This window comes from Bidens hawaiensis, unplaced genomic scaffold (assembly GCF_021521415.1).
Source record: "Bidens hawaiensis isolate Kalapana, Puna unplaced genomic scaffold, B.hawaiensis_p1.1 tig00011466_1, whole genome shotgun sequence".
Classification (NCBI taxonomy): domain Eukaryota; kingdom Viridiplantae; phylum Streptophyta; class Magnoliopsida; order Asterales; family Asteraceae; genus Bidens; species Bidens hawaiensis.
In genome coordinates, this window is record NW_027491894.1 from 59,006 (window position 1) to 84,481 (window position 25,476).

At 39.3% G+C, this 25,476-nt stretch overlaps 1 protein-coding gene and 1 pseudogene across 1 annotated transcript; one reads left to right on the plus strand and one right to left on the minus strand.

Moving 5' to 3' along the window:
• Positions 1 to 1,694: 1,694 nt before the first annotated feature.
• On the minus strand, positions 1,695 to 10,343 carry LOC143538077 (protein STRICTOSIDINE SYNTHASE-LIKE 6-like). Its single transcript, XM_077031714.1, has 4 exons — positions 9,927 to 10,343; positions 2,945 to 3,252; positions 2,324 to 2,456; positions 1,695 to 2,237 (listed from the first exon to the last, which is right to left on the minus strand). The coding sequence occupies exons 1-4, from the start codon at positions 10,341 to 10,343 to the stop codon at positions 1,950 to 1,952; spliced, it is 1,146 nt and encodes a 381-aa protein (XP_076887829.1). The 3' UTR covers positions 1,695 to 1,949.
• Positions 10,344 to 13,071: 2,728 nt separating this feature from the next.
• Positions 13,072 to 14,658, plus strand: LOC143538015 (uncharacterized; annotated as a pseudogene).
• Positions 14,659 to 25,476: the final 10,818 nt, after the last annotated feature.

Here is a 25,476-nt window from a genome sequence, read left to right on the forward strand (position 1 = left end):
CTAGTTGGGTTGGTTAGCGCATCAGAATGTGTTCGGGTAGAATGGGCCCGTTCTGACCAAAATAGGTTCGGGATAACGGGTCAATTTTTAACAAATCAAATGACCAAATTAATATATATATATATATATATATATTGTCATGATTTGTTAAAAAAACTATCTGGATTTTAAAAATGCTGTAAAATGAATTGAAAAAACTCATTGTTTAAGTCTAGTGAAACAAGGTAAATTTCTACAAACCCGTATTTAGAGATTCCATTTTACTAAAACCACATGAAATTTATTGAGTTTTCTGGTTTTAGCATAAGGATCGCAAGGTAATGTGCACAAGCTACATTTCCATGAGTATTGAGATAAAAAAAAAGGCAACTTTGATAAAGAAATCACTCTGTTAAACATGTTCTCATTGTCAACTATTTTGAGTTTTTTGCAATTATATCTATAACCTTACAGTAACTTAACTTTGTGTTGGTTCATTGTTGATTGGCTCATCTTTCACTGTTCTTTTTGATTTGCATACCGCTTTAAAAAGGTGATGCCAGTCTTTTTTACATATGATCTAGCAATCAACTTCACAAATGTAAGTGCAGCCTTTTCTTTTAAACACTTACCTATATTTTAATGCTTTCGTGCATACCAGGAGTCCATGATTACCATCGAAGCTAGCTGAATGGAGACTGAACATTATTGAGTGTAGGTTTTCAATTACGCCCAGTTTTTTTTATCAGCGCCTTGATCGGCCAACACTTTTCATTTTATAGGGCAAGAAAGAAGTTTGTGAGATTGATCTTTAAATTTTTGTTGGCATTACAAGGTAATATATTGAATTTTGGTCGGGCCAATTATAAATAGCCGCATATTATATGTTGTTTTTTTGTCTAATTGTTAGGTGTTCGGGCTTTTTTGTTATACATGGTTTTCGTTTGATTCAAGAACATTAGCTTTTATAAAAAGTAACTTTGTTTTTTGTTTGAATCAATACTAATGCTTGTTTATATGTTGATGATGGCAGGATAGATGCTATGAGAAGCTTTGGAGCTATGTTTTGTGAAAGCCAAATTTTGACTCAAAAGAATGTATAGACTCATCTTGTAATTGGATTGTGTTATTTATTACATGGTATTTTTTTTCTAACATTTGTAATATGTTTTGGATTGAACATATTATTGAAGTTACAAACTTATGATATTATGATTTATGTATTTACAATTTTATCAAACTTTCGTTTTATATTTTTTATTGTAATTATTGTGATTTATGTGGCAAAGTTACGTGCCACAAAAAATAGTATATATATATATATATATATATATATCTAAATAGAAACACTTTTACTAACACAAAGTTTGTGTCACAAAAGTTGTTTATAGATTAGGGCAAAAAAAGTGCCACTAAAACTAGCATTAATATGTAACTAGAATTACTTTTTAAAAGCACAAAAATTGTGCCACAAAAATCTTTTTTTTTATATTGTGACAAAAAAAAGTGCCACAAAGCCCAAAACCTTTGTGCGGCATATCGAAATAGTGACTCTAAAAGGCTTTAGCGTCACCACTTCTAGTGACAATTATTTTGTGTGCCGCACATTCTTATAGGGGCTTTTAGTGACACTTTTTTGCTTTTTAGTAGCACATTTTGTTTGTCACTGTATGACATATTTTTTGTAGTGCCTCTTGAAGGCCTTCTTTCTAGGACAACTGTGAATTATTTATCTGATTTCGTTGGTTAGAGGATATTGCAATCTTTAATGACTCGGGCAGTACGTAGTAACTAATAAACACCAAGTATATTTCAAATACCATTAAATGATACCTAGACTTCTGAAAAGACATTAATTCCTACTTTACCATGTCATCACTTCAACATTACACCCCATGTCATAATCAACAGTCATAACAAACTAGCACCTTAATACGTACAATAAAGATAAGAAAAGTTAAAAAATACTTTCATTTTGTGGAAGAAGGTGCGGTAGCAGGATATCGGGTAAGGTTTAGGCAGATAATGGAGGACTTTATCAGACTTCCAAGATACAAATGTTCCCTGATCTTTATCGCAGTCGTGACAAATGTCAATTCTGGGTCATAGTATCTTGCGATAGGCTTGCCATCCAAATCCACAACAACCGCCCCTGCGTTTCTCTCCATAGAAGGTCTTCGAAAATACTTATCCAAAAATGCAAGGAACTTCCGGATGTATGGATATTTACGTGCGCAATCCCACTCGAATGTAAGCTCCTACCAAAAAATAAATAACAAAAACATATACAAGATAACTAAACTTATTCTAGTCTACACAAAGCAAGCATAAATAGCCAACTTACCGTGGGAATAGCAATCCAATAGTGGCCCTCACCATCGTAACGAATATTGTCGGGCATACCAGGCAATCTATCAATAAATACATCAATGGAACCGGCTTTTTCCCCTTGTATGTAGTACCTCTTGCATCTCAACCTACAATTTCAATGACCAAAACATCAAATCCCTGAGGTTTCACCATACAAATAATAATAATAATAATAATAATAATAATAATAAATGAGTAAAGAAAAAAACTAGATGGGTATTACTATTTTCAGGGTGAGTTATTTTTCATTTAATACGTGTCAAAACCGAAAAAACCGAAACCGAACGGTTTTAAAAAATCATAAAACCGAAAGTTTGGTTTTCGGTTCGATTTTAGTTAAAAACCGCACCATGCACATCCCTACTAATGGGTGGGGCTATAACTTTTCTCAACCAATCACGCTCACCTATTCATTTATGTTTTAAATAAAAAGAGGTTAAATAACTTGGTTAAACCGTTACACACATTGGGTATTTTAATTGGTGAATGCCCATTCGTCTACCTAACAATACATTTTTTTAGTTAAAGCTCCTCTACAACACATGGTCCATTGGATTGAAACTACCCATCTGAAAAAAAAAGTTAGTTAACTTACATCACGGTTTCACAGAAGATAACAAAGTCTTGATTCGGGGACATTTCAACACCATTAGCATAGTAAATATCTCGAGCAATAACTTTGGTCTCCTTAGTTGAGGGATCATAACTCATGAATCTACCATAAGGACGACCTTCTAATATGTCTAATATGAAATTGTGCAAATCATATTTCCAAGAGGCATCCGTGAAGTACAGTACACCGGTTTTTGCAACTGCTACACCGTCTGTTGTTTTAAATTTTACGCCTTCTGCCTCATCTGTCAATACCTCAATCTCACCCTCTTCTGTTATTTTAAGAATTCCCTATGAACAAAAAAAAAATCAACAGGAATAAAAGTTATTTAATAAATGGTGCAAAGGGCTTGTAAGAAATCAAGGAAAATATCCCCCCGTTTTACTTGTTGAAATTCAGGCTTTATATATATTTTGGAATAAAATAACAAGATATGACACATATATATATATATATCATATCTTGTTATTTTTTCGACGCTTCTTTTTGTGCTCCTTAATGACTAAAAAGTTGGATCTCATATAAAATGATAACTAGCCAATTTCTATTGTTAAATAAAGTTATTTTATATTTGATATTTGTGTTAAATGCATCGACTCTAACATGTTTAACACGAAAGACCTATTTTGTTATGTTTTTTTTATTCTAATAGATTAAATTCAACCAAGAAACATGTTGAATTAGTTAAAAGCTGTATGAAGTACCTGCTTCAACCTAAACAGCTTATTATTAATCTAGTATGAGTTATTTTGACTTGTAAGCAACTCGTTTTGTCCTTTTTCGACTAGTCTTTTTCTTTGATTTATATTTTATAACATATATTTAATCTGTTATTGATTAAATGTTGAATTTAAAACATGTCTTAAATTTGATTAAATCATAAAATATAATTTCATTCACTTGTATATTGCTCATTACTATACCTTTGTACAACAATTTCTTTTTGTCATCAATTCAAAGTCGACTTTATTCAGAGGTATTGATATTTCAGTACGTGCTTAATGAATCTTGAATGTTGTCCAGGATAATATTCTTGGACATTTTTCTTAACAACAATGTTCGTCGACATTTTTCTTAACCGTGAAAATAAATCTAGAATTTTATGTATAAAGTCATTCTTCATATTTATTAACAATTAAGTAACAAAAATCAAATATATTCTAATATGATTTTTATTATCAGATCAATAATAATTTAGTATCATGGTTTGTTGTAGTACGTTATTTAAATATATATATATATATATATATATATATATATATATATATATAGATAAAAGTTGTGGAATAGTTAACATTTGATGGCAAGAGAAGTGAAGAACAGGAGGGCTGGAGATGGAGCAAATCGGGAGATGTCTTTCTTTGTTTCAAACCTTCCAAATGGGATTTCAACACCTGTATTATGGCAAGAGTTTCGTCACTGCGGGGTAATGTCGGATGCTTACGTGGCAAGGAAGAGGGACCTAGGAGGTAATTTTTTTGGCTTCATTAGATTCAAAGGTGTGGTGGATGTACAAGGGTTCTTGGGCAAGCTAAACCGCATAAAAATTGGGGGAGCAAAACTGGATGTAAGTGTTGCTTTGTATAACAAGAATATGAAGAAGATCGACAATGTCGGAGGAAGAAGATGGGTGGAATCTTCTCGACGGGATCAACCGGCATCCGGACAGGAGATTCTGAGGCCAGCCCCGGTCACAGCCGGGACGTCCTATAGAGACGTTGCATTAAGAAACGTTTCGCCGCCTACACGGAAGTCTCTTGACGTTGATCGGCTCGGGTTCGAATACCCATCTTACTGTATGAATAGATCTGTTTTGGGGTTAGCGAAATGTATTGAAACTCTCTGCAAGGTGAGAAAGATGATAAGGGAGGCTGGGTTTAAGGAAGCTGCTGTTTCGTATGTAGGCGGTTTGAAAGTCATGATTGTGTTTAAAAATGGTTCTGAAGCACATGAATTTTTATCTAAAAAAGCTCTAGCTTGGAGTAAGGTCCTATCTGAAGCCTCTTTTTGGAACGGGAATGATATACCTTTTGATCGTATAGCGGTCTTAAGGGTCATGGGAGTGCCTTTTCCGATTCGAGATTCTACCGTTTATGACTCTGTTGGGGGCTTATTCGGGAAGGTGGCTTGGCCATCGAAATTTACGTGGGAAAGGCTTGATAATTCCGATGGAACTTGTTACGTTCTTACCTCAACGGGGTGCAAGATTGAAGAAGAAATCACGGTACGGTGGAAGGGAAAGGAGTACCAAGTTTGGGTTTTTGAAGAAGATAGATCATGGGCTCCGGTTTTTGAGGAGGAAGACGATGGCTCTAGTGCGGGTAGCAACGTTAAATCGATGGAGTCAGAATCTAACCAACCGGATTTGGAGGAGGGAGAATTTAGGGATGGCGGTGGTGACGGAGCCGAAGAGAATGGGCGGAGAGAGGAGATGCCGTGTGAAACGGAGATGATAGTTGACAAGTCTCCTCTAGTGACGGCGACAGCTCATGCTCCTGTGCATGGGGAAGTAGCAAATGTTGGCATGGATGATCATAATAATGGTGGTGGGTCCCAATGTGGTACACCGGCTAATTTTTCAAATGGAGAAAAGGTGGGGTCTAGACTAGAGTTTGGGTTGGAAAGTGGTGGGCCTAAAGCTTCGTTGGATCGGCCTAATTTAACTACTTCTAGAAAAAGGCCAAGAAGAGTTAGAAGCCCATCAATTTCTTCAAATGAGGGACAACGAGATGTTCAGAGGAGTATTGAATTAGGTGGAGTTTCTTTCCCTAGGTTCCCTGATCTAAATAACCCAGTAAATATGTCAGAGTCTACGAGCAGAAATACTCAGTGTGCCTTACAAGTGCCTGGTCAATTGAATAATGATGGTGATTCGATCCCGAATCCGGAGGGTAACGATACATTAACTCCGGAGGTTGCTGCCACTGTGAAGATTGGGAAAGAGATTGGAGTGACTTTGGACGACCATGTAACTCAGGTCAGATCGGTTATCAGGGGTGAAGGGGGACAAATGGTTGACCAATGAATATTTTATCTATTAACGTTAGGGGGGCGGGTGATTCCAAGAAGTAACGTTAGGGGGGCGGGTGATTCCAAGAAGGCTGATTGGGTTCGAGGGTTAAAGACTAGCAATGAGGCTCACTTTGTAGCTATGCAAGAGACCAAACTGGGTAGTTCTTCCTTTTTCAAAGCAAATCGTTTTTGGGGTAGATCGATTTTTGATTTGGATAAAGTAGATGCAGTGGGGAGATCAGGGGGGATTCTTAGTCTATGGGACCCGTCTTAATTTGCTAAGACCGGGGTTGTTAAGCATCGTAGGTTCCTTGCGGTTAGTGGGATCATTATAGTTTTGGGCATATCCTTGACTATTATAAATGTTTATGCTCCTAACGAAGGTAGTGAACGAAGAATGTTATGGTCGGAATTGTTACAGTTTAGAAGAGGGTTGACTGGGATGTGCGTGATGGTGGGGGATTTTAATGAAGTTCGAGGCCCGACTGAACGGAAAAATTCAGAATTCTCTACTGCTAATGCGGCTGCGTTTAATGAATTTATTTATAGTGCAGAGTTGGAAGAATATCGTATGGGTGGTGGAATATTTACGTATATTTCGGCCCGGGGTGATAAGCTGAGTAAGTTAGATCGAGTCTTGGTTTGCAAAGATTTTATGAACGCGTGGCCTCTAGCCTCATTAACGGCGTTAGCTAAGGAGTGGTCGGATCATAGACCGCTCTTGCTCGCGTCAGTGTCAACGAATTTTGGCCATATTCCGTTTCGTTTTTACAATTCGTGGCTCGATCTTCCAGGTTTTGTTGAGTTTGTGGAGAGACTTTGTTCGTCTTTTAGTTTCGATGGTCCGGCGATATTGAGGGTAACCACAAAATTGAAATGGTTGAAATCTAAAATTAAAAGATGGGTAGCTAATTACAAAGCCCATCAGGCTAGAGATCTTGAAAGGAACAAGGAGGTGATTTGGTCATTAGATTCGGCGGCGGAGTCGAGATCACTCCAACAAAGTGAAATAGACATAAGAGCGGAATGTATGGCGTTCGTGGAAACTGTTGAAAATCTTAGACGTAAAGATGTTATTCAAAAATCTAGAGTTCGGTGGGCTGTTGAAGGTGACGAGAATTCGAGGTACTTCCATGGGATTCTAAATGCTAATATGTGCAATAATCGATTACATGGCATTAGGTGTGATGGGGATTGGATCTCAAACCCGACATTGTTAAAAGACAAGGCTTATGAGTTTTTTGGTAATAAGTTTAAGGAGCCGGTTAACTCTAGACCGACTCTTATTTGCCACGAAATTAAACGATTGACAACAGAGGAGGCGGGTGAGTTGGTTAAGGAGTTCTCGGAATTAGAAGTCAAGGAGGCAGTTTGGGAATGCGCTGGAGATGGGCACCAGGGCCCGATGGTTTTAATTTTAAGTTCCTTAAACGATTTTGGAATTGTTTCCACTTGGATTTTATGAGGATTTTTGCTGAAATGTCCGGGACTGAAGCGTGCATATGGAGCGGGCTATCATCTTTTTTGGCTTTAATACCTAAAGTTAAAGATCCGTTGTCTTTTGGTGACTTCCGTCCGATTAGCTTGATCGGGTGTGTAAACAAAGTAATCTCAAAGGTGTTGGTAAACAGGTTGAAAACGGTGATAAATAAATTAATTTCTGAGGAGCAATCCGCGTTCTTGGCAAATAGAAGTATCCTTGATGGTCCGTTGGTTCTGAACGAAGTTATTTCTTGGCTTAGGAGGTCAAAGAAAAAAGGATTGATTTTTAAAGTTGACGTCGACAAGGCATATGACTCGTTAAACTGGAAGTTTTTGGACTCTATATTAGAGCAAATGAATTTTCCGACATTATGGCGGAAGTGGGTCTCCGGAATTCTGGTTTCGGGTCGGGCGTCGGTGCTAGTGAATGGATCCCCAACACCGGAATTCCAATCTTTTCGGGGACTTCGTCAAGGGGACCCTTTATCACCGTTCTTATTCATCATTGCTATGGAAGCACTCTCATGTGTTATGAGGAGGGCGGTTGACCGGGGTATCTATCGGGGACTTCATTGTGGGCGGGCGGGTCCGATAGTTTCTCATTTCATCTATGCGGATGATGTGGTATTTTTAGGCGAATAGGGTAGCGAGAATGTAATAAATTTGAAAAGAATACTTCGGTGCTTCTACCTTGTTTCCGGACTAAAAGTGAATTTGGCGAAATGTCGAGTATATGGCACATGTGTGGGGGATTTGGAAAAGGGTCAGATTGCAAATCTTTTACGGTGTGGGGTCGGATCCATACCATTTATTTATCTCGGTCTGCCGATTGGGGGGGGGGGGGGAATATGCATTTGGAGAAATCTTGGGACCCAGTTGTGGATCTTTTTAAAAAACGCCTTTCGGGTTGGAAGGCTAAGACATTGTCCATCGGGGGTCGGATTACGGTTATTAAATCGGTCCTAAACGCTCTACCGACATACTATTTCTCATTATTTTATGCCCCATGTGTTGTTTTAGAAAAGCTGGAAAGATTTAGGAGGGTGTTCTTTTGGGGAGGAACTGAAGTAAATTATAAAATCAGTTGGGTTGCTTGGAATAAGGTCATCACCCCGAAAAAGTATGGTGGAGTCGGGTTGGGGTTATTGAAAGATGCTAATTTAGCCATGTTAGCTAAATGGTGGTGGAGATTCAGGGGCGAAAAAAGAAGGCTATGGCGTCAAGTTGTCTGGTCCATCCACCATTCCTCGAGGTCATGGCAAGCGATCCCGGCTAGGCTATCGGCTTCGGGCCCTTGGCGGTATATTGTAAAAATTTCTGTTGATCTGTCGTTAACAGGTATAAACCTCAGCTCGGACATCAAATTTATGGTTCGTAGTGGAGGCGAGACAACTTTTTGGTTGGATTTATGGATTGGAAACGAACCGTTTTATACCCGGTTTCCGAGACTGTTCGAGTTAGAGGCAGAGAAGAATTGCATGGTAGTGGATCGGTTATTCATGCAGTCTAATTTTATATGCGGACAGTGGGGCTGGTCCCGGAATCCGAGATCTTCAGAGGAGGTGGATGAATTCAGACAATTGCTTATGGTATGTCAAAATGTGGTGTTAGAGTTGGGAGAGGACAAACTTTGTTGGGATCTAGATGAGTCGGGTTCGTTTAATGTTAAGAGTATTAAATGGCACCTTGCAAACGAGCAGGGTGTTATGCTTGAGTTTATATTTAAGTGGAATAATTGGGTACCCAAAAAGGTGGATTTGGTGGCTTGGAGAGCGGAGTTAGATCGTTTACCAACTCGGGTTGCGTTAGCGGCCCGAAACATTAATATTCTTTCGATTGACTGTGCTCTTTGTGGAGATCACAATGAATCGGTGGAGCATATTATAGTGTCGTGTGGCCTTGCCCAAGCGGTTTGGCATGACATCTCCGTTTGGTTTCGGGTCCCCGCGATTTACGCATTTCGAGTTCGGGATCTTCTTGAGCTCCACAATTTTTCTTTCATTCCAAAGAAGGCTAAAGTCTTTTATGCTATAATGTTGGTTGCGATTTGGAGGTTGTGGAAGGCCCGAAATGAGGTAGTCCATGACGGGGCGGTCATTCGGGCGGCGAGCTTAGTGGAGGAAATCAAGATGATAAGTTTCCTTTGGGTATGTAATAGAGCGAAACTCACTTTTGTTACTTGGGAGGGTTGGAATGATTTTAGTTTTTAAGATGGATAATTGTATAGCGGTGGAGGGAGTTAGCTATCTCATGTATCTAAAAACTGTACTTGTTTGACTAGCGTCTACCTAGTATTTCTTATTGATATTTTGTTGATCTTGATAAAAGTTGTGGAATAGTATTTGAACATCAACTACGATACGTGACAATTAAAAATAAATAAATGTTATTTTTGTCAATCTCTTTTTACCATGTATGTATGTATATTTATATTAAAATAAAAAAATAGTGTACCGACCGACTAATATACCTTGTAAGCATCCGCCACGTAAAGTTGGCCGGAGGAAGCAAGCGCGAGCCCAAGAGGGCGGCCACCAGTGTTAACCCAGTCCTCCACCGAGCTGCGGTTGACCGTGAGTCGTTTAATCCACCCATCAACACAGCTGGTGTAAATAACACCTGACTTTGGGTCACACACCATGTCTTCAGGTCCCAACAACTGACCGTCTCCGATGCTTTCAGAACCATGGAGCACACGTGGGTTGCTACGAGGTAATACAAACTCGGGCTTATTCTTGGTTAACTCGTCCGAGGGATAAGGCACCGCATCGAAGGTATCGAAGTGGACAACAAGCAGAGATAGAACGACGGCGGAGAGGAGTACGCCCCAACGCCACGTCGACCAGCTGCTGGTTTGGGTAATTGGTGGTGAGTTGTGGTCGGCCATAGAGCTAGACAACTCAGTCACAAGTGTAATATAATTGTCTTGTATAGATAGAAGAGAGCTATAGCTAGATTTATATATTTTATTTAGAGAGACTTTATTCACTAATGTGACTTCAATTTTACCCGCTGTAAACTGTAATAAATTAATAATATGCTCACTAACATTAAATAGATGAGAAAAAAATGGGAAAATTACATAAATAGCCCTTTTGAAGAGAGGGAAAAGCAAAAATAGTCCGTGAAGTTTCGTTTTCCAAAAATAACCCTCTAAATCCAACTTCCACGTGACATTGGGATTTTCCCCGTGAGTTTTCGTGGACCATTCAAAATCTTTGAAATTCATCTTTGGAGATGAATTTTAAAAAAACTTTAAAAATCATAAATTTGAAAATTCACGTTGGAGACGGAAACAACTTGAAACATCACGTTAAAGTTGGTTTTCATCAGGATAGATTTGATGTAAAAATTAACGTTTAAGACAGATTTTGGATGAAAACTTGCGTGGTATATGGGAATGCATGACACATGGCAGATTTTGAACGGTCAATGAAAACTCACTGGGAAAATCCCAATGTCACGTGGAAGTTGGATTTCGATAGCTATTTTTGGAAAACTAAATCTCACGAGCTACTTTTGTTTTTATCTCTCTTCAAAAGGGCTATTTAGATAATTTTCCAAAAAAAAATGTTCCAAGATAAGTTATGTGGATTTTATTATTTTTAACCAAATCCGTAACAAATTACTTGTAGGAAAGTCAAATCTTATTACATGTAGACGAAGTTATAAAAAATTTCAGGGGGGTATTCAATCATTTGCCAATACTTGGGTAAGTTTGGTCAATATGTGGAAAGCTAGCTAAGCTTGGAGGTCTGAAGATGTAACTTTGGCACGAGTGGTTCATTAACAAATTTGGATATTTATAAGTACTCGCAATTTGATTTATATAAGTTAATTGAAAAAAGTATGGGATGATGTGTTGTTTGAAAAAATATATAACGGTATAGAAAAATGAGTGTTTTTTTTCCGAAGAAAAGTTTTGAATATGAAGCAACAATTAAAGCGACGTTTGTGAAGGTTTGAAATGGTTGGCATCGATAATCACGGTGCCATTCATGAATAGAAAAGCGTGTCTCATACTCTTCAAGTGGTAGTAACTTAATACCATCGGTTTCGTGAATACACCTGTGAACATTATATGATTAAAAAGTACCATTGAGATACCCATAACCCGAAACCTAGTCATAAACTCCTCTCAAGTCCATTTTTAAAATCTCAATAATCTAAGGTTTATAACATTGAAGAGGTAGGTCCCAGCAGAGCCCAGTTGGATCCGCAAGACTCACCTTGAATAGGGACGTCTGCGCAATGACCAACTGCTCCAGCAGGACCCACCATGCTCAGAGAACCTTACGCGCAGTACGCCAGCTGTACCCGCAGGGAAAGCCTCCCAATGGCGAAGTACCCCGCCTGTTCCCGCAGCTGCGGATACAAGCCATCAGGGAAGGCTACCCGCACTAACAGCAAGGCTACACGCACAAGGCATTCGCTACTTCAGTAGTCACATGAAGGAATGAGCAAGGCGGGAATACTCCCGCCTAAATGAGCCAGTCCGTATGCTTCTGGAAGGTCTTTCGTACTATACCTACTAAGGTATGGGCGGAACAGACAATTTGACCAGAGCAGCCCATGAACCAATCACAGGGTGACAGCTCACCGACAACAATACGAGGAGGAGCACCCTCTAGTACTGTTTGTCACTATTAGCCGCTGCCTACTCACCAACCCTTACGATGGGACGTGCGCAGCATACAGTTGGTGGAACAGTGCGTAGCCGGCAGTAAAGGAACAGTATACAGCCGACCTTTACTGTTGGCCGTAGCCTATCCACCAACCAGCATGGCCTGTGCGTAGTCCACTGTTGGTAGAACAGGAATACTATTCAGCCGGCTGTACCTTCTGGGAAACCTACCTTCGGCTATAAATACTCCAACACCTTGGAATGGTAAGGACATCATCTGATATCTCAATCTTATCTAGCAATCTCTTAATATACACTTATATTCTTCTGGGAAACCTACCTTCGGCTATAAATACTCCAACACCTTGGAATGGTAAGGACATCATCTGATATCTCAATCTTATCTAGCAATCTCTTAATATACACTTATATTCAGAGCAATCTAGTCTGATTCTCACGCCGGAGGGTGGTCACAAGGAGGAACCCCCCCCTTCTCAGTGACGAGCTTACGGTGTCTGTTTTGCAGGTCCCCTGAAGAACAACCTTCTCTGCTGGACCTCATCCTCGTGGGAAACATTACTTAACCCCCAGATTATCTATAATCTGCCCATGGGTTCACTTAGTGTTTCTTCAAACATCTTCAACATACCATTAATCCATTATTATATATACACTTGTATATTATATGTTAAGAATATACTTGGCTTTGACACTGATAAACAAGTTCAAGTAATCAAACCTCACATCATATAATTAATACCCTACTCTTCTCAAAATGGCCCATTTATATAATGTGGTTCAAAGTTTGTCCCCTTAAATTCAAGTTTTCAACTTTGTCCCTTTCGTATCTCGTCGCCGGCGACATGATAGCGAACACCGACGATGTGTCCTTCGTTTTTTTATCCTTCCCTCTCATTTCCTTTTCTTTTACGTATATTATGCGGGAGAGAAAGAGGCCGTGAAAACAAAAACCCCCAAATCGATCGCAGAGTGAAAATGGGAAAGGTAGTACTCAGAAGCGCAAAACCAGTTCGATCTCTCTTACCATTGAAATCACAATCAGAGTTACAATCCCATGGCCGGAAGAATACTCAACCACCAATTACCTTCCCTTCCTCCGACTTATCCGCCGCCAAAACCCTATTCACCACCAAACAACCACCACCCCGCTTCTGCAACTCCGTCCTCAACTCCTTCGCCTCCGTCTCTTCAAGCCTTCAAGACTCCATCACTTTCCTCAACCACATTACCAACACCCACCCTTCCTTCACCCCTGACAGATCATCCTACCGCATACTCTTGTCCCAGTCCTGCACTCAACCCACTTCCGATCTCTCTAACATCACCCAAGCCCTCACCTTAATGGCGTCAAAAGGCTTCCAACCAGATAACGTCACCACCGACATCGCCATTCGGACTCTCTGCTCCGCCGGCCACCAAGATCACGCCATACATCTCATCAAGACCCTCTCACAGGTCCACTCTACCAAACACGATACCTATACTTTTAATTTCTTGGTTAAAACACTCGTAAAGACTAGAACTTTAACTGCTGTTACTACATTTATGGATGAAATGAAAAAAATCTGGTCACTTATACTATATTGATTGATAATGTTTGTAATCGCAAGAATTTACGCGAGGCCATGCGCTTGCTGGTTGTCTTAAGGGAACAAGGCTTTAAACCCGATTGTTATCTTTTCAATACCATTATGAAAGGTTATTGTATGTTGAGTTACGGGGGTGAGGTCTTAAAGGTTTACAAGACAATGATTGAGGAACAAATCAAACCGGATTTGGTTACTTACAACACCTTGATTTACGGCTTGTCCAAGTCGGGTAAGGCCAAAGAAGCTATGAAGTTTCTCAAGGAGATGGCCAAAACTGGCCATTTTCCTGATGTCGTCACTTACACTTCCTTGATGAACGGCTTGTGTAGAGACGGAAATGCCCTTGGGGCGTTGGAGTTACTAGGGGAAATGGAGAATAAAGGGTGTAACCCCAACGACTGCACGTATAACACTTTGCTTCACGGGCTGTGTAAGGCGAAACACTTGGATAAAGCGGTTGAGTTATATGGTGTGATTAAGGAAGATAATATGAAACTTGAGTCGGGGGCGTATGGGACGTTATTGAGGGCGCTTTGTAGAAATGGGAAGGTTGCAGAGGCCTATGAGGTGTTTGATTATGCTGTCGACAGCAAAAGTTTGACGGATGTTGCTGCTTATACGACGTTAGAGACTACACTTAAGTGGTTGAAGAAAGCTAAAAAGCAAGGTCTTGCTGTTTGATATTTAGGTCGGTGCGTCTCTCTAGCTATATGCATTTGGTATCAAGATTATTTTTTTTGCTTTATGTTTATTTTTGATCTCTTACTTATAATTACCTAATTTTATATAAAAAGAAAGCGCATTTGGTTATCTATAACTTCTATATGGATTGGTGTTTACTTTGTTACATTGTAAAGTTGCTTAACTGCTTCTGGTCAAATAGTAATAGTCACGGACATGTATTAAACTGTGTGACTTCAAACGGTTCAGCCGTTCAAATTGCAAGGGGGTAGATTGAATACTTCGGTGCGGGTTAGGCTGTGCTGACCCAGACACCTTTGTACATTTTTATTTAAAAGAAGTTATAAATAATTAATGCGTTAAATTTGATCATTGATCACTAAAACTACGATACATCCATCTTTGACCGCTTTCAAATTGTTCAAAATTTGACCTTTTTTTCCGTGACTGTTTTTAGCTTTATCTGCTCTTTTATTTGTTAATAATGCCAAATTTTACTTACCGTTATTAGTAGTTTATTGCATTCATTTTGGTGCCTTTCGTTTTGTGCTACACTGTATGCTATGTGTTGAGAGTAGCCTTTCTATGTTCGGGGACAGAGGAAAAGTTTGCTTGAATTCTACAATATTTTTGGTTGCAGAGTTTGAGATGAAACCCAACTCAAATCGACCCATTGATGAGTAAGTGATTTATTTGATATTTTTTTCATTATAAGAAAATGAAGAACACAACTACATAAGACAACTCTAAATGGAAATTTAATAAAGAAAGTTAACGGTAACACAAGGACAATAAAACACATCTAATCGATGACTTTTTACCCACAACCGCCTTTCAACCCTTTAATATCTTTACTGATACATGAACACTTTCTTCTTTGTGGTGAGCCAAAATCCATCCTTAAGTCACCACTATAACTATGAAAACAAAGACCATTGAAGCAACCATGAGGATAAGACCTCTTCTGGATGGCGGACCCTGGACAATATTATCTTCTTCTTCCATGGTCTCGGAGGTGGGGCTCGACGGTTCATCCTGAGCCATGAGCTTATTGTACTCGGCCTCCATGCAAACGGGGCCACATGGCAAGCTGACAGACCTGTTAAGAGAGTTTTGTCTCACGTAGGCTTTAGCCATATTTATTTGTAGAAAGTGGGTTAGTTTGATTTGGTATATATAGAATAGAATATAAGATGCATGGTGGATTACTAAGTTGATTAGGGCATGTGATGATATCTCCTAAAAAAGTGAGTCTCTTGATTGCCGGCAAAGGCTTTGATAGCTTCTCATTTATCTAATCTAATCCCCATCATCTTCAATTTGCCATATTATAATAATACATGTTGGTTATAAGTTATAACTGTAATGGGATTTATGTGTACAATCAAGTGGCTATGTATTTTTGTTTGTAACGTTCGCCATGGCTATTATATATTATCTAGACCTTAATTCATACTAAGAAAGATTGCCATTACCCGTCATGTTATTTCTGTGTCTCCATTTTCATTTGCTTAGACTGGTTGCTATGGGTGCTATACAGGGCATCATATCATTGGGGCTTCGATGCCCCTGCACACCGCAATCTATATTTTATAAGTTTTAGACTTGTCATTTGATTCTTCAACTCTTTCACTCTCAACATCTTTCTAGCATCCCCCCTAACCTTTTCCTTCACTGCCTGAATTTGGTTCAACAAATCCAACTTCGCTAGATCCACATCACCACCCCAACAATGAACACCACTTGTACCTATTCTATGATCACCTGATCCCAACATGCATGGTTTAAACTATTCACTGCTCATGATTCCACTCTCTGGTCCCTGATTGGGGCCAGGCTTTGGAGGATCCAGTATGGCACACAACTGCATAGGATGATTATATTGCTCGTATTAAAGATGTGACCATAGTAAGCATGCGTTAATGTAGTTATCTGAAGGCAAGCTCCTTGTCTTTGATTCTTTAACTCGTTATAGGACTCAATTAGCTTGTTATTTGAAATAGTCAAGTAGTCAACAATGACATGTGGGTTTGCGGATTCGTGTCACGCATATTATGTCTGTCACCCACATAATTAAGTCTTCATATGGGTTTTAGCAATCTTGGAATCTTGGGCATGCATGGTAATGGTTAGCCGCCTATAAATATGGGTACTATATATTAGCTTTCAAAATGCCCAGCATGACTCTTTACTGTTTATATATCAACATGGCCACAAAGATAACCTAGCTACATATATACATCGTCTATGTGGATGATATTATTGTTATTATTAATGAGTCCTCCAATGAGCATATATCTCGCAATATTACTCTTTTTAGTTAAGATCTTTCCATGGGTGACGTACGTACGTAGGCGTCTTTATTATTTTATAGGATTGTTGCGCTACTCATACCAAAGAATGTATGTTTCGATATATGTTAAACAAAGTAAACTCAAGAATTTCAAAGATGTTTAACTACGTACAAGCCGACCAATACTTCTTTAGTCAAAGAACCCTCATTGTATTAATGTCTTGTTGTACGTGCTTTATAATACTTAACCTTCTCTAGACCAAACATCTTGTATATATGTAGCTAATATGTATAGTTTTATATGCATGATCAGCGAGAATCACACTTTAATAATCATAAGTCTACTCCCCGTTACATTTATAATTGATCATGGGTTGCAACCATATGTATTATCCACTTCTCATAGCATATTTAGACGTCACTACTACACAAATGGGCAAAAGCGAGCGAAGTTTGCGACCAACCATGCATACGTAGTATCATCCACTTCTCTTCTCATAGCATATTTAGACTTCTATTTGAGCAGATGTGTTTTAACTTAATTATTTGTCCACCTTTGGTATATTAATTGTGTGTTCTGTTGGAAGGTGTTGGAGATTAATCGGATTTATTAATCTTGAATATTCTATGTTTTTGAATCGTAAACTGGAAACAAAAACCTATTCGTCGTGCAACTGTTGTGAACCAAGGGATTTGAAAGTGGGTTATTATAATAATAAACTAGGTTGTTACCCGGTGCGTTGCGCCGGGGCTCATCGGGCAGTTATGTGTTGGTTACATCCGGGCGTCGTTTTCGTAAGTTGACGGGAATTCAGTTGGTATCGGCTACGTTATATACGGTATCAAAACTAAACCAAAAAAATAATGCCTCAAACTAACGTATTTAAAATAAATTAAAATCTAAACACTACATACCTTACTTTTTCATTGGTTGATTTAGTATAAAATCTATAAATACAAAAATCTATTGTTTATATAAAAAACCACACAAAAAAAAAAACCAAGAAAACACAAAAAAAACCCAAGAAAACTTGCTTCAAGAAGGCTCGAACTTGAGACTTGCAAGTTGCAACAATACAACACCATCACCATAACAACTTACCTTTTTGTTACTTTTATTACTTTTAAATGAAAAATACTAAAACAAAAAAAAAACAAAAGGGCGCCTCTATGGAGGCTCGAACTCAAGAGCTGTAGCTTACAGCAACACAATCAAGCCATCACACCAACATGGATTTTGGTAACCTAAGTAGTTTCAAATATTGAAATACCAAAAAAGATGTTGAAATATTAAAAAAAAATTAAACTTAGTGGCTGCCACATGGCAGCCACTGATTGAACCTATATGGGCTTTACTGTAGCTTTAGGTTTGGCTTTATATATAGTATAATATAGAGATAGTATACTTTGAAATTGGAAACCGGATGGAAGCACAGAAAGGTGTTTTTAAACTCAACTCTTATTCTCTCTTTTTTCTTATTAATAATGAAAAACAACTTAAGTATTTATAACCCTAACAATCGCACTTTGACTAGAACTAGAAAACTAAAAAGATAAACATAAACATTTAAATAAATAAAACTTAAATAATAAAATATTTGAATTTTGATCCCCTCCTTATCCTCCCCATGAGATCAACCTAGCCACCCCTCGGTTTATCTTTAACGAATCGAGATTATAATTATCATTCACCCCCTTAATCTTGATTCGTTCCTTTCAGATCTTCAATCCCGAGCAATTTCCTCACCTCTTCAAACTTTAACTTCGGTAGCGCTTTTGTAAGAATATCCGCCTTTTGTTTCTCTCCACTAATGTGCTCAACTTGGACTTCACCACGTTCAATACATTCACGAATGAAGTGAAATCTAATATTAATATGCTTACTTCTTCCATGAAACACCGGATTCTTCATCAGATCAATAGCGGATCTATTATCCACATGTAAAGTCACCACCTTTTCTTCATGCCCGGTCAACTCGCTTAACAATCCCCTTAACCATATAGCTTGACAAGCCGCGGTTGCTGCTGCCATGTACTCAGATTCACATGACGACAAGGCTACGGTTTGTTGTTTTTGTGAGAGCCATGAGATCAATGCACCACCATAATAAAACGCCATTCCGGTGGTACCTCGTCCATCAGTTTGATCCATATCGTAACTACTATCACAAAAATCAACCAACTATCTACTACCGCATCCATACGTTAAACCATAACCATTCGTGCCTTCTACGTATCGCAATATATACTTCAGAATCTGCATATGGGATTGTTTCGGTTCTTGCATAAACCTACTAGCAACTCCAATTGAGTAACTCAAATCGGGCCTCGTGTGTGTCAAATACCTTAAGCTACCGATTATATTTCGATATTCGGTTGCATTAACGGGTTCTCCTTCTTCATCTTTCATCACTTGCAAAGGATGTTCCATAGGAAATCGAGTCGGGTTGCACTCGCTTAAACCTGCACTCATTAAAATTTTATTAGCATAAGCTTCTTGTTTCAACTTTATCTCATTCTTTTTTTGGGTTACTTCAATGCCCAAATAATAAGATAACATTCCGAGATCTTGCATCTCGAACTCATTCTTCATCTGACTTTTGAATTTCTCAATCTCGGCTTGACTCGAACCAGTCACGATAAGATCATCGACATATACACCTACAATGAGAATGTGGGTTCTCGTATTCCGCTTGTACACCGCCGGTTCTCTTGGACATCGAATAAAATCCAAACCCTTCAACGTTTTGTCGAGTTTTTCGTTCCAAGCTCGTGGTGCTTGGCGAAGACCGTATAAAGCTTTTCGTAACTTATAAACCATACCGTGTTTCCCGGGTACTTCAAAACCACCAGGTTGTTTCACGTACACTTCTTCCTTCAACTCGCCATTTAAGAACGCCGATTTAACTTCCAAATGGTAAACGAACCAACCATAATTCGCTGCAATTGCTAAAATCAAGCGTACGGTTTCCATTCTCGCCACCGGGGAAAAAACCTCATCAAAATCTACCCCGTGCTCTTGCACGTACCCCTTCGCGACTAATCTTGCTTTGTACTTTGTTATTGACCCGTCTGCATCACGTTTGGTTTTAAACACCCACTTCAAACCAATCGCCTTGTGACCCGCTGGTAGGTAACATAAGTCCCACGTATTGTTTTGTTCGATTGAGACTAATTCGGATCTCATTGCTTCTCGCCATTTCTTTGAATTCTTTGCCTCTACAAAGGTAGCTGGGTCTTCATCTAGGAGAAGACATTCTCATTCACTCAACATTACATAATTGTAACAACGTGAAAATTTCGAGTTCAAAGTATCAACTTTCCAAAGTCTAGGGACTAAAATTGCCAAATTCCAAAGTTGAGGAATAAAAATGAAAATTTTGTTTTCCTGACCCATCGTGCTACGCGATGAGTCAGAAGAGACACCCATCGCGTACCGCGATGGGGTGTCTAACAATGTGTGACACGTGTGGCACTGGTTGCTGCCACGTGTCACCACGTGGCAAGGCTAGGCAGTGACTCAACAGACCTATATCGCGGTACGCGATAGGTCTGTCCAGAGACCCATCGCGTACCCCGATGGGGTTTCAAAAATCGCCTATAAATAGCAGCCATGGGATCTCATTTCAAGCATCCCAAAACCTGCTCTCACATCTCTCTACTCTCTCTCTCTAGAATACCTCGAAATTTGTGCCTTGTTTCCTCGATAAGCGTGCCTCAAATATCTTGTTTGTGTACCAACGTTTCCTTAGAGTTTGTGCCACCCTCCACCCTTATTCATCAAGAAGGCGTTGTTATAATGGCAAAGAGTCCCGAAAGACGTGTCGACGAGCGTTGAAGTTGGCATATCAAAGTTGATCGAGAAAACTAAAGCGGCGTCGGAGTGCTGCTCATTTCTCTAGGGTTTCTATATGCCAACGAGGTTAGGCGTAATAACGAATTCAATATAATCTAATATTATATTAAAGGCTTAAGCCTTAAGTCGAGGTTATACTCGATACCTCGATAAAAGAGAAAAGAAAACATAACAAAGAAATGAATGAAATATATGATTATTGAATATTGTGATTACATATATATGTGTGTAAGTATACATGTATATATATTCTTTGTTATGAAAATATTATTTAATGAATAATGAGTATTTTTAAATAATAAAAGAAAATGATTACGTTTCTTGGAGAAGAAGAAACATCGGGTTTTTATATAAACTAAAGGTTTATAATTTACTTTTAAACTAAAGGTTTTCAAGTAAATAAGAATTGAACTAAAGGTTCAATCGAGGATTGAGATATAATACTAAAGGTCTTAAGCCGGATCGTGTATCTGACTAACAAATATTTATACTCGTACTATAGGTGCGAGATAAAGAAAAGGGAAGACCCTTGGACGGTGAGTGAAACCGATCCTAAAGAGACAGGGTGAATACGCCCCCAAAATTTTAAACTTGTTTTCAAATGAGTCAAACTTGGTATATGAAATTGTTTACAAGGAACTATGTGTTCCTAAAACCGTTATAACTATGGGTATGAACCTAGCCCTCAAACTGTGGTATACATATGTCTGGATCCTTACATAGGTGGTACTATGCGATGTATGGGCATGATCACACCACCCTTGGTCGTAGGACGCTCTCCTGCATGGAGTACGACCGTTGTGTATATTTACGGGTACTTAACTAAGTCAAACACTGCGGTGTTTGTGAGGTGACCTAGTGTAGAGGCTCTAGTTAATAATGTGTTATTTGACTTTGTTATTCCTAAGCCACGTTGAGCCGAGGCAGGCGTAGTCTCGAGGGGTAATAAAGTAAAAGAGTTATTTTTGCGTCAGCGTGTTCACCAGCATTCGTTGCTGACGTATTTTCTTACATTTTGCAGGTGAACAATAATAGCACTTGGATGAGTCGGAGTGCTACTAATTTCCGATGGCTCGGATTGTTTTGTAATAACTTAATATGGTGGTTTGTAATTATAAACACATAAATGTTTTGTTAACTCAACGGGTATTTTACTATTCCCGTATTTTGAATGTACATATATAATAGTTATGTTTTCGATCCTTAAAGTTTTATAAGTCTTCCGCAAACTAACGTAACTCTGATTTATTTACAATTACGGTACCAACTTATGGGTCACGCTCCTAGGCCTTAGACGGGGGTGTGACAAGTTGGTATCAGAGTCATCGATCTTAGCGAATTGGGTATCATAAAACAATACCAAAGCTTCGATCCAAGTATAGGAAATAATTGTTTATGTGTTTTAAGGATAAGATAGGCTGGTAACCTTTCTTTCCCACTCTACATTCTAAACCACCTATAATATTAGATGCCATTCAAAGCTCACATTGAAGACTTTGTGCGCAAGGCAAAGGAGGCCGAAATCGCCGAACCATACCCCGAAGACAACATGAGTGACGGGTATTATGAAGCCTTCTTCAACCAAGATGTGGAACACGACTTGTCCAAACCCGTGTACTATCCTGGAAGCAGACACTACTCAATAGATGTTCCCGATAGTCCACCGAAACAGGGAATTTAGCCACCAAAACACTCAAGCTACCATCCACCGACAATACCGATGTATAATCCCTCCGAAATACCAACATATCATCCAACAAAGATCCCCACTTACCAACCATCGGAAATACCACAATACTATCCAGCCGGATACCTACCAAACTCTCAACCATCCTCCGAGTGGATGAAATATATCTCTAAACAACAAGAGTGGCATTCTGGAAGTTCCACTTTCAAAGAAGTTAGTTCCCAACCAAACAACGGTGAAGGACCATCCCGTAGGCCTAAGATGAGAATAATGATGCCTTCTGAGACTTTCCAGATGCCATTGAACATTGAAACACACAACCTATGGAAGAAGATGAACCGGAAGAAGAGGAACCAGAAGAGGAAGAGGAATCCGAAGAAGAGGAGGATCTTGAAGAAGAGGAGAAACTCGAGGAAGAAATTGAGGAAGAACCAGAAGAAGAGCATCCTGAAAATCCTAATGAGATACCAAGCCCAATGGATGGATCACTCACTTCCCAAAACCCAAGCTATGGTTCTGTGGATCCCTATGTCCAATACCTGGAGAAATTTAGGATTGGGACTTCATCAAGCTTTCCACCATTTCAAGGGGAGATTCCCTCAATCCAAGAGCAAGCCGACGAGATCCGAGAACAGAATCAAGCTGCCAAGACCTACCTCTACATTTCATCCAACATGGATTATGTTCCGTATCCAGAACCAACGAATCACTACGAGATGGTGACACTGGTTACCGGGACCCACCTCCGCATCATGGATACCCTAACGTAATCCCACAATCGTATGAAGAACATCTGGATCGTGCACTACACGAAACCGACAATTGGAGGAAGAAGGTAGACGAGAAAGAGAAGAAAAAAAGAAAGTTGGAGAAACACTTCTCCGTAAGTGCAGCAAAATAACGAAGATTGTGAAGAGATTTATGAAGGACTGAAGATGGTAGCCATGAGAAGCTATGTGTGTAAAATAAGTCTTGTGTGTAATATGTATAAATAAAGGACGTTTGAAACGTTCTAATGTAATGATAGGACGAACTATATATATCGTGGAAACGATATACATATATATATATGTGTAATATAAAATATACATATCCTTTTGTGATATGTATATATGAAATAAAATGTGTGTTTAATAAAGAAATGTTGTACAAATTTTAGACTAAATTGAAAAAGAAAAGAAAGAAAATATGTCTGAACAAAGTAACAACAACGAAAATGCTCGTAGAGAGAGAGAGAGAGAGATAAAAGACAAGGGGAAATGCCCCGAGAATGAGCGTGAGGAAGAAATTCCTGAGAAATATATGAACAAAATTCAAAAGATGATTAAAGATGCTGTTAGGGAAGAATCCGCGTTTAGATCTCAATCTAGAAAAACCAAACATTCCCGATCTGTTAATCCATCTGTTCATCCCTCTCGAAAATCCGAAAGATCCCATCCAAACCCATCTCGTGTTGAGGAGAGTGTGCATGAGTCTAACGCCGATGGTGGAGTTAGACATGAGTTCAAGAAACTAAAGATAAGTGGTTGTTCGTTTAAGGACTTCAAGTACTATGGACCAAAGGAGTTCCATGGTGATAAGGGAGCCATCACAACTGTGAGGTGGCTCGAAGAGATGGAGACTATTGTAATTACAAGCAAGTGCTCCGAGGAGGAGAAGATCCAATATTCCGCTCTCATGTTCAAGGGTGAAGCACACGAGTGGTGGAATCTGCTATTGATGAGTAAAGGAAGGGACAAGATGTATAGTTTGACATGGGAAGAGTTTAAGGCCATGGTGATGGGGAAGTTTTATCCAATGCACGAAACCGACCAAGTCCAAATTAAGTTTCTCAATCATAAGGTCGTGGGGACAAATCTTCGTGAGTATAACACTAAGTTCCTTGAGTACTGTCGCCTAGTTCCCCAGTTGGTTAACTCTGAGTCCAGCAAAGTAACTCGATATATTTGGGGACTACCGCGGGAAATCCGCGACATGGTAAGGTCTCACTTGCCTCAAACCGCTGACTCCGCGATGGAATTGGCTGGTTACTTAATAGGCGGCATGGTCCGCAATAGAGAGGAGGACAAGAAAGTTGTACCGACAACTGCTCAAGGAAAGACTGGAGGAAGTTCCAACTTTAGAAGCAATGGCGTAAACTGAAACAACTCTACGCCATGCAAGACATGTAGGAGGTACCATAAGGGCCGATGCAATTTCGCCCCGTCTCCTAAAGTCTGTGAATCCTGTAATCGTACAGGACATGATGCTGCTAACTATTGGAAGAAGAAGATGACTTGCTTTAATTGCAAGGAGATGGGCCATTTGAGTTTCGAGTGCCCAAAGAACAAGCCTGCTACTGGTGGTGCGGGTGGAAGTGGCCAGAACAAGAAAGGAAACGCTCGAGTCTTCGTACTCGACACAAAGAAAGCCGCTGACATGCCGGAAACCATAACCGGTACGTTTCTAGTCAACGACACCTATGCTAGAGTTTTGTTTGATTCGGGTGCCAATTTAAGTTTTATAGATTATAGTTTCTGTAGTCTATTAAACGAACCATTAACAAAATTAGATAAAACTCTAAGCATCGAGACTGCTAGTGGCGAAATCGTTAAGATCTCCGAAGCCCTTGAAAACGGAAAAATACTTCTAGCTGGTTATATTCTGCCTATTTGTTTGTTACCCATGAGTCTGGCTGGTTTTGATATTGTACTTGGTATGGATTGGTTATCCAATAACCATGCTCGTATCATCTGCAATAACAAAACCGTTGAACTTCAAGCCCCCGATAAGCGAACGATTCGAATTGAGGGGATAAAAACGCTGGCCGAGTTAGTATAATTTCTATGATTAGGGCTAACAAGTGTTTGAATCAAGGATGCCTCGCATTCATGGCCTACGTCATTGAAGAATCAAAGCCAAAAGAAATCAAAGACGTACCCATCGTTTCTGAATTTGCTGACGTCTTTCCTGATGAAATTCCCGGAATCCCTCCCGATCGTGAAGTAGAGTTTAGGATCGATCTTATTCCTGGTACTGCTCCGATCGCCAAAGCTCCGTATCGCTTAGCGCCGACCGAGATGAAGGAGTTAAAGAAACAACTCGATGAGTTATTGGAGAAAGGTTTTATTCGACCGAGTTCGTCGCCTTGGGGAGCACCAATCCTATTCGTCAAGAAGAAAGATGGATCCATGCAAATGTGTATCGATTATCGTGCGTTGAAAAAAGTCACAATCAAAAATCATTATCCACTCCCTCGTATCGATGATATTTTCAATCAAATTCAAGGT

Bases quoted from the DNA above. Each gene is read 5' to 3' on its own strand.
- LOC143538077 (XM_077031714.1), bottom strand. From the start codon at position 10,343: ATGGCCGACCACAACTCACCACCAATTACCCAAACCAGCAGCTGGTCG. The intron at 2,457-2,944 runs GTAAGTTAACTA...TTGAAATTGTAG, and splicing joins ATCTTCTGTGAAACCGTGAT to GTTGAGATGCAAGAGGTACT. The intron at 2,238-2,323 runs GTAAGTTGGCTA...ATTTTTTGGTAG, and splicing joins ATTGGATTGCTATTCCCACG to GAGCTTACATTCGAGTGGGA.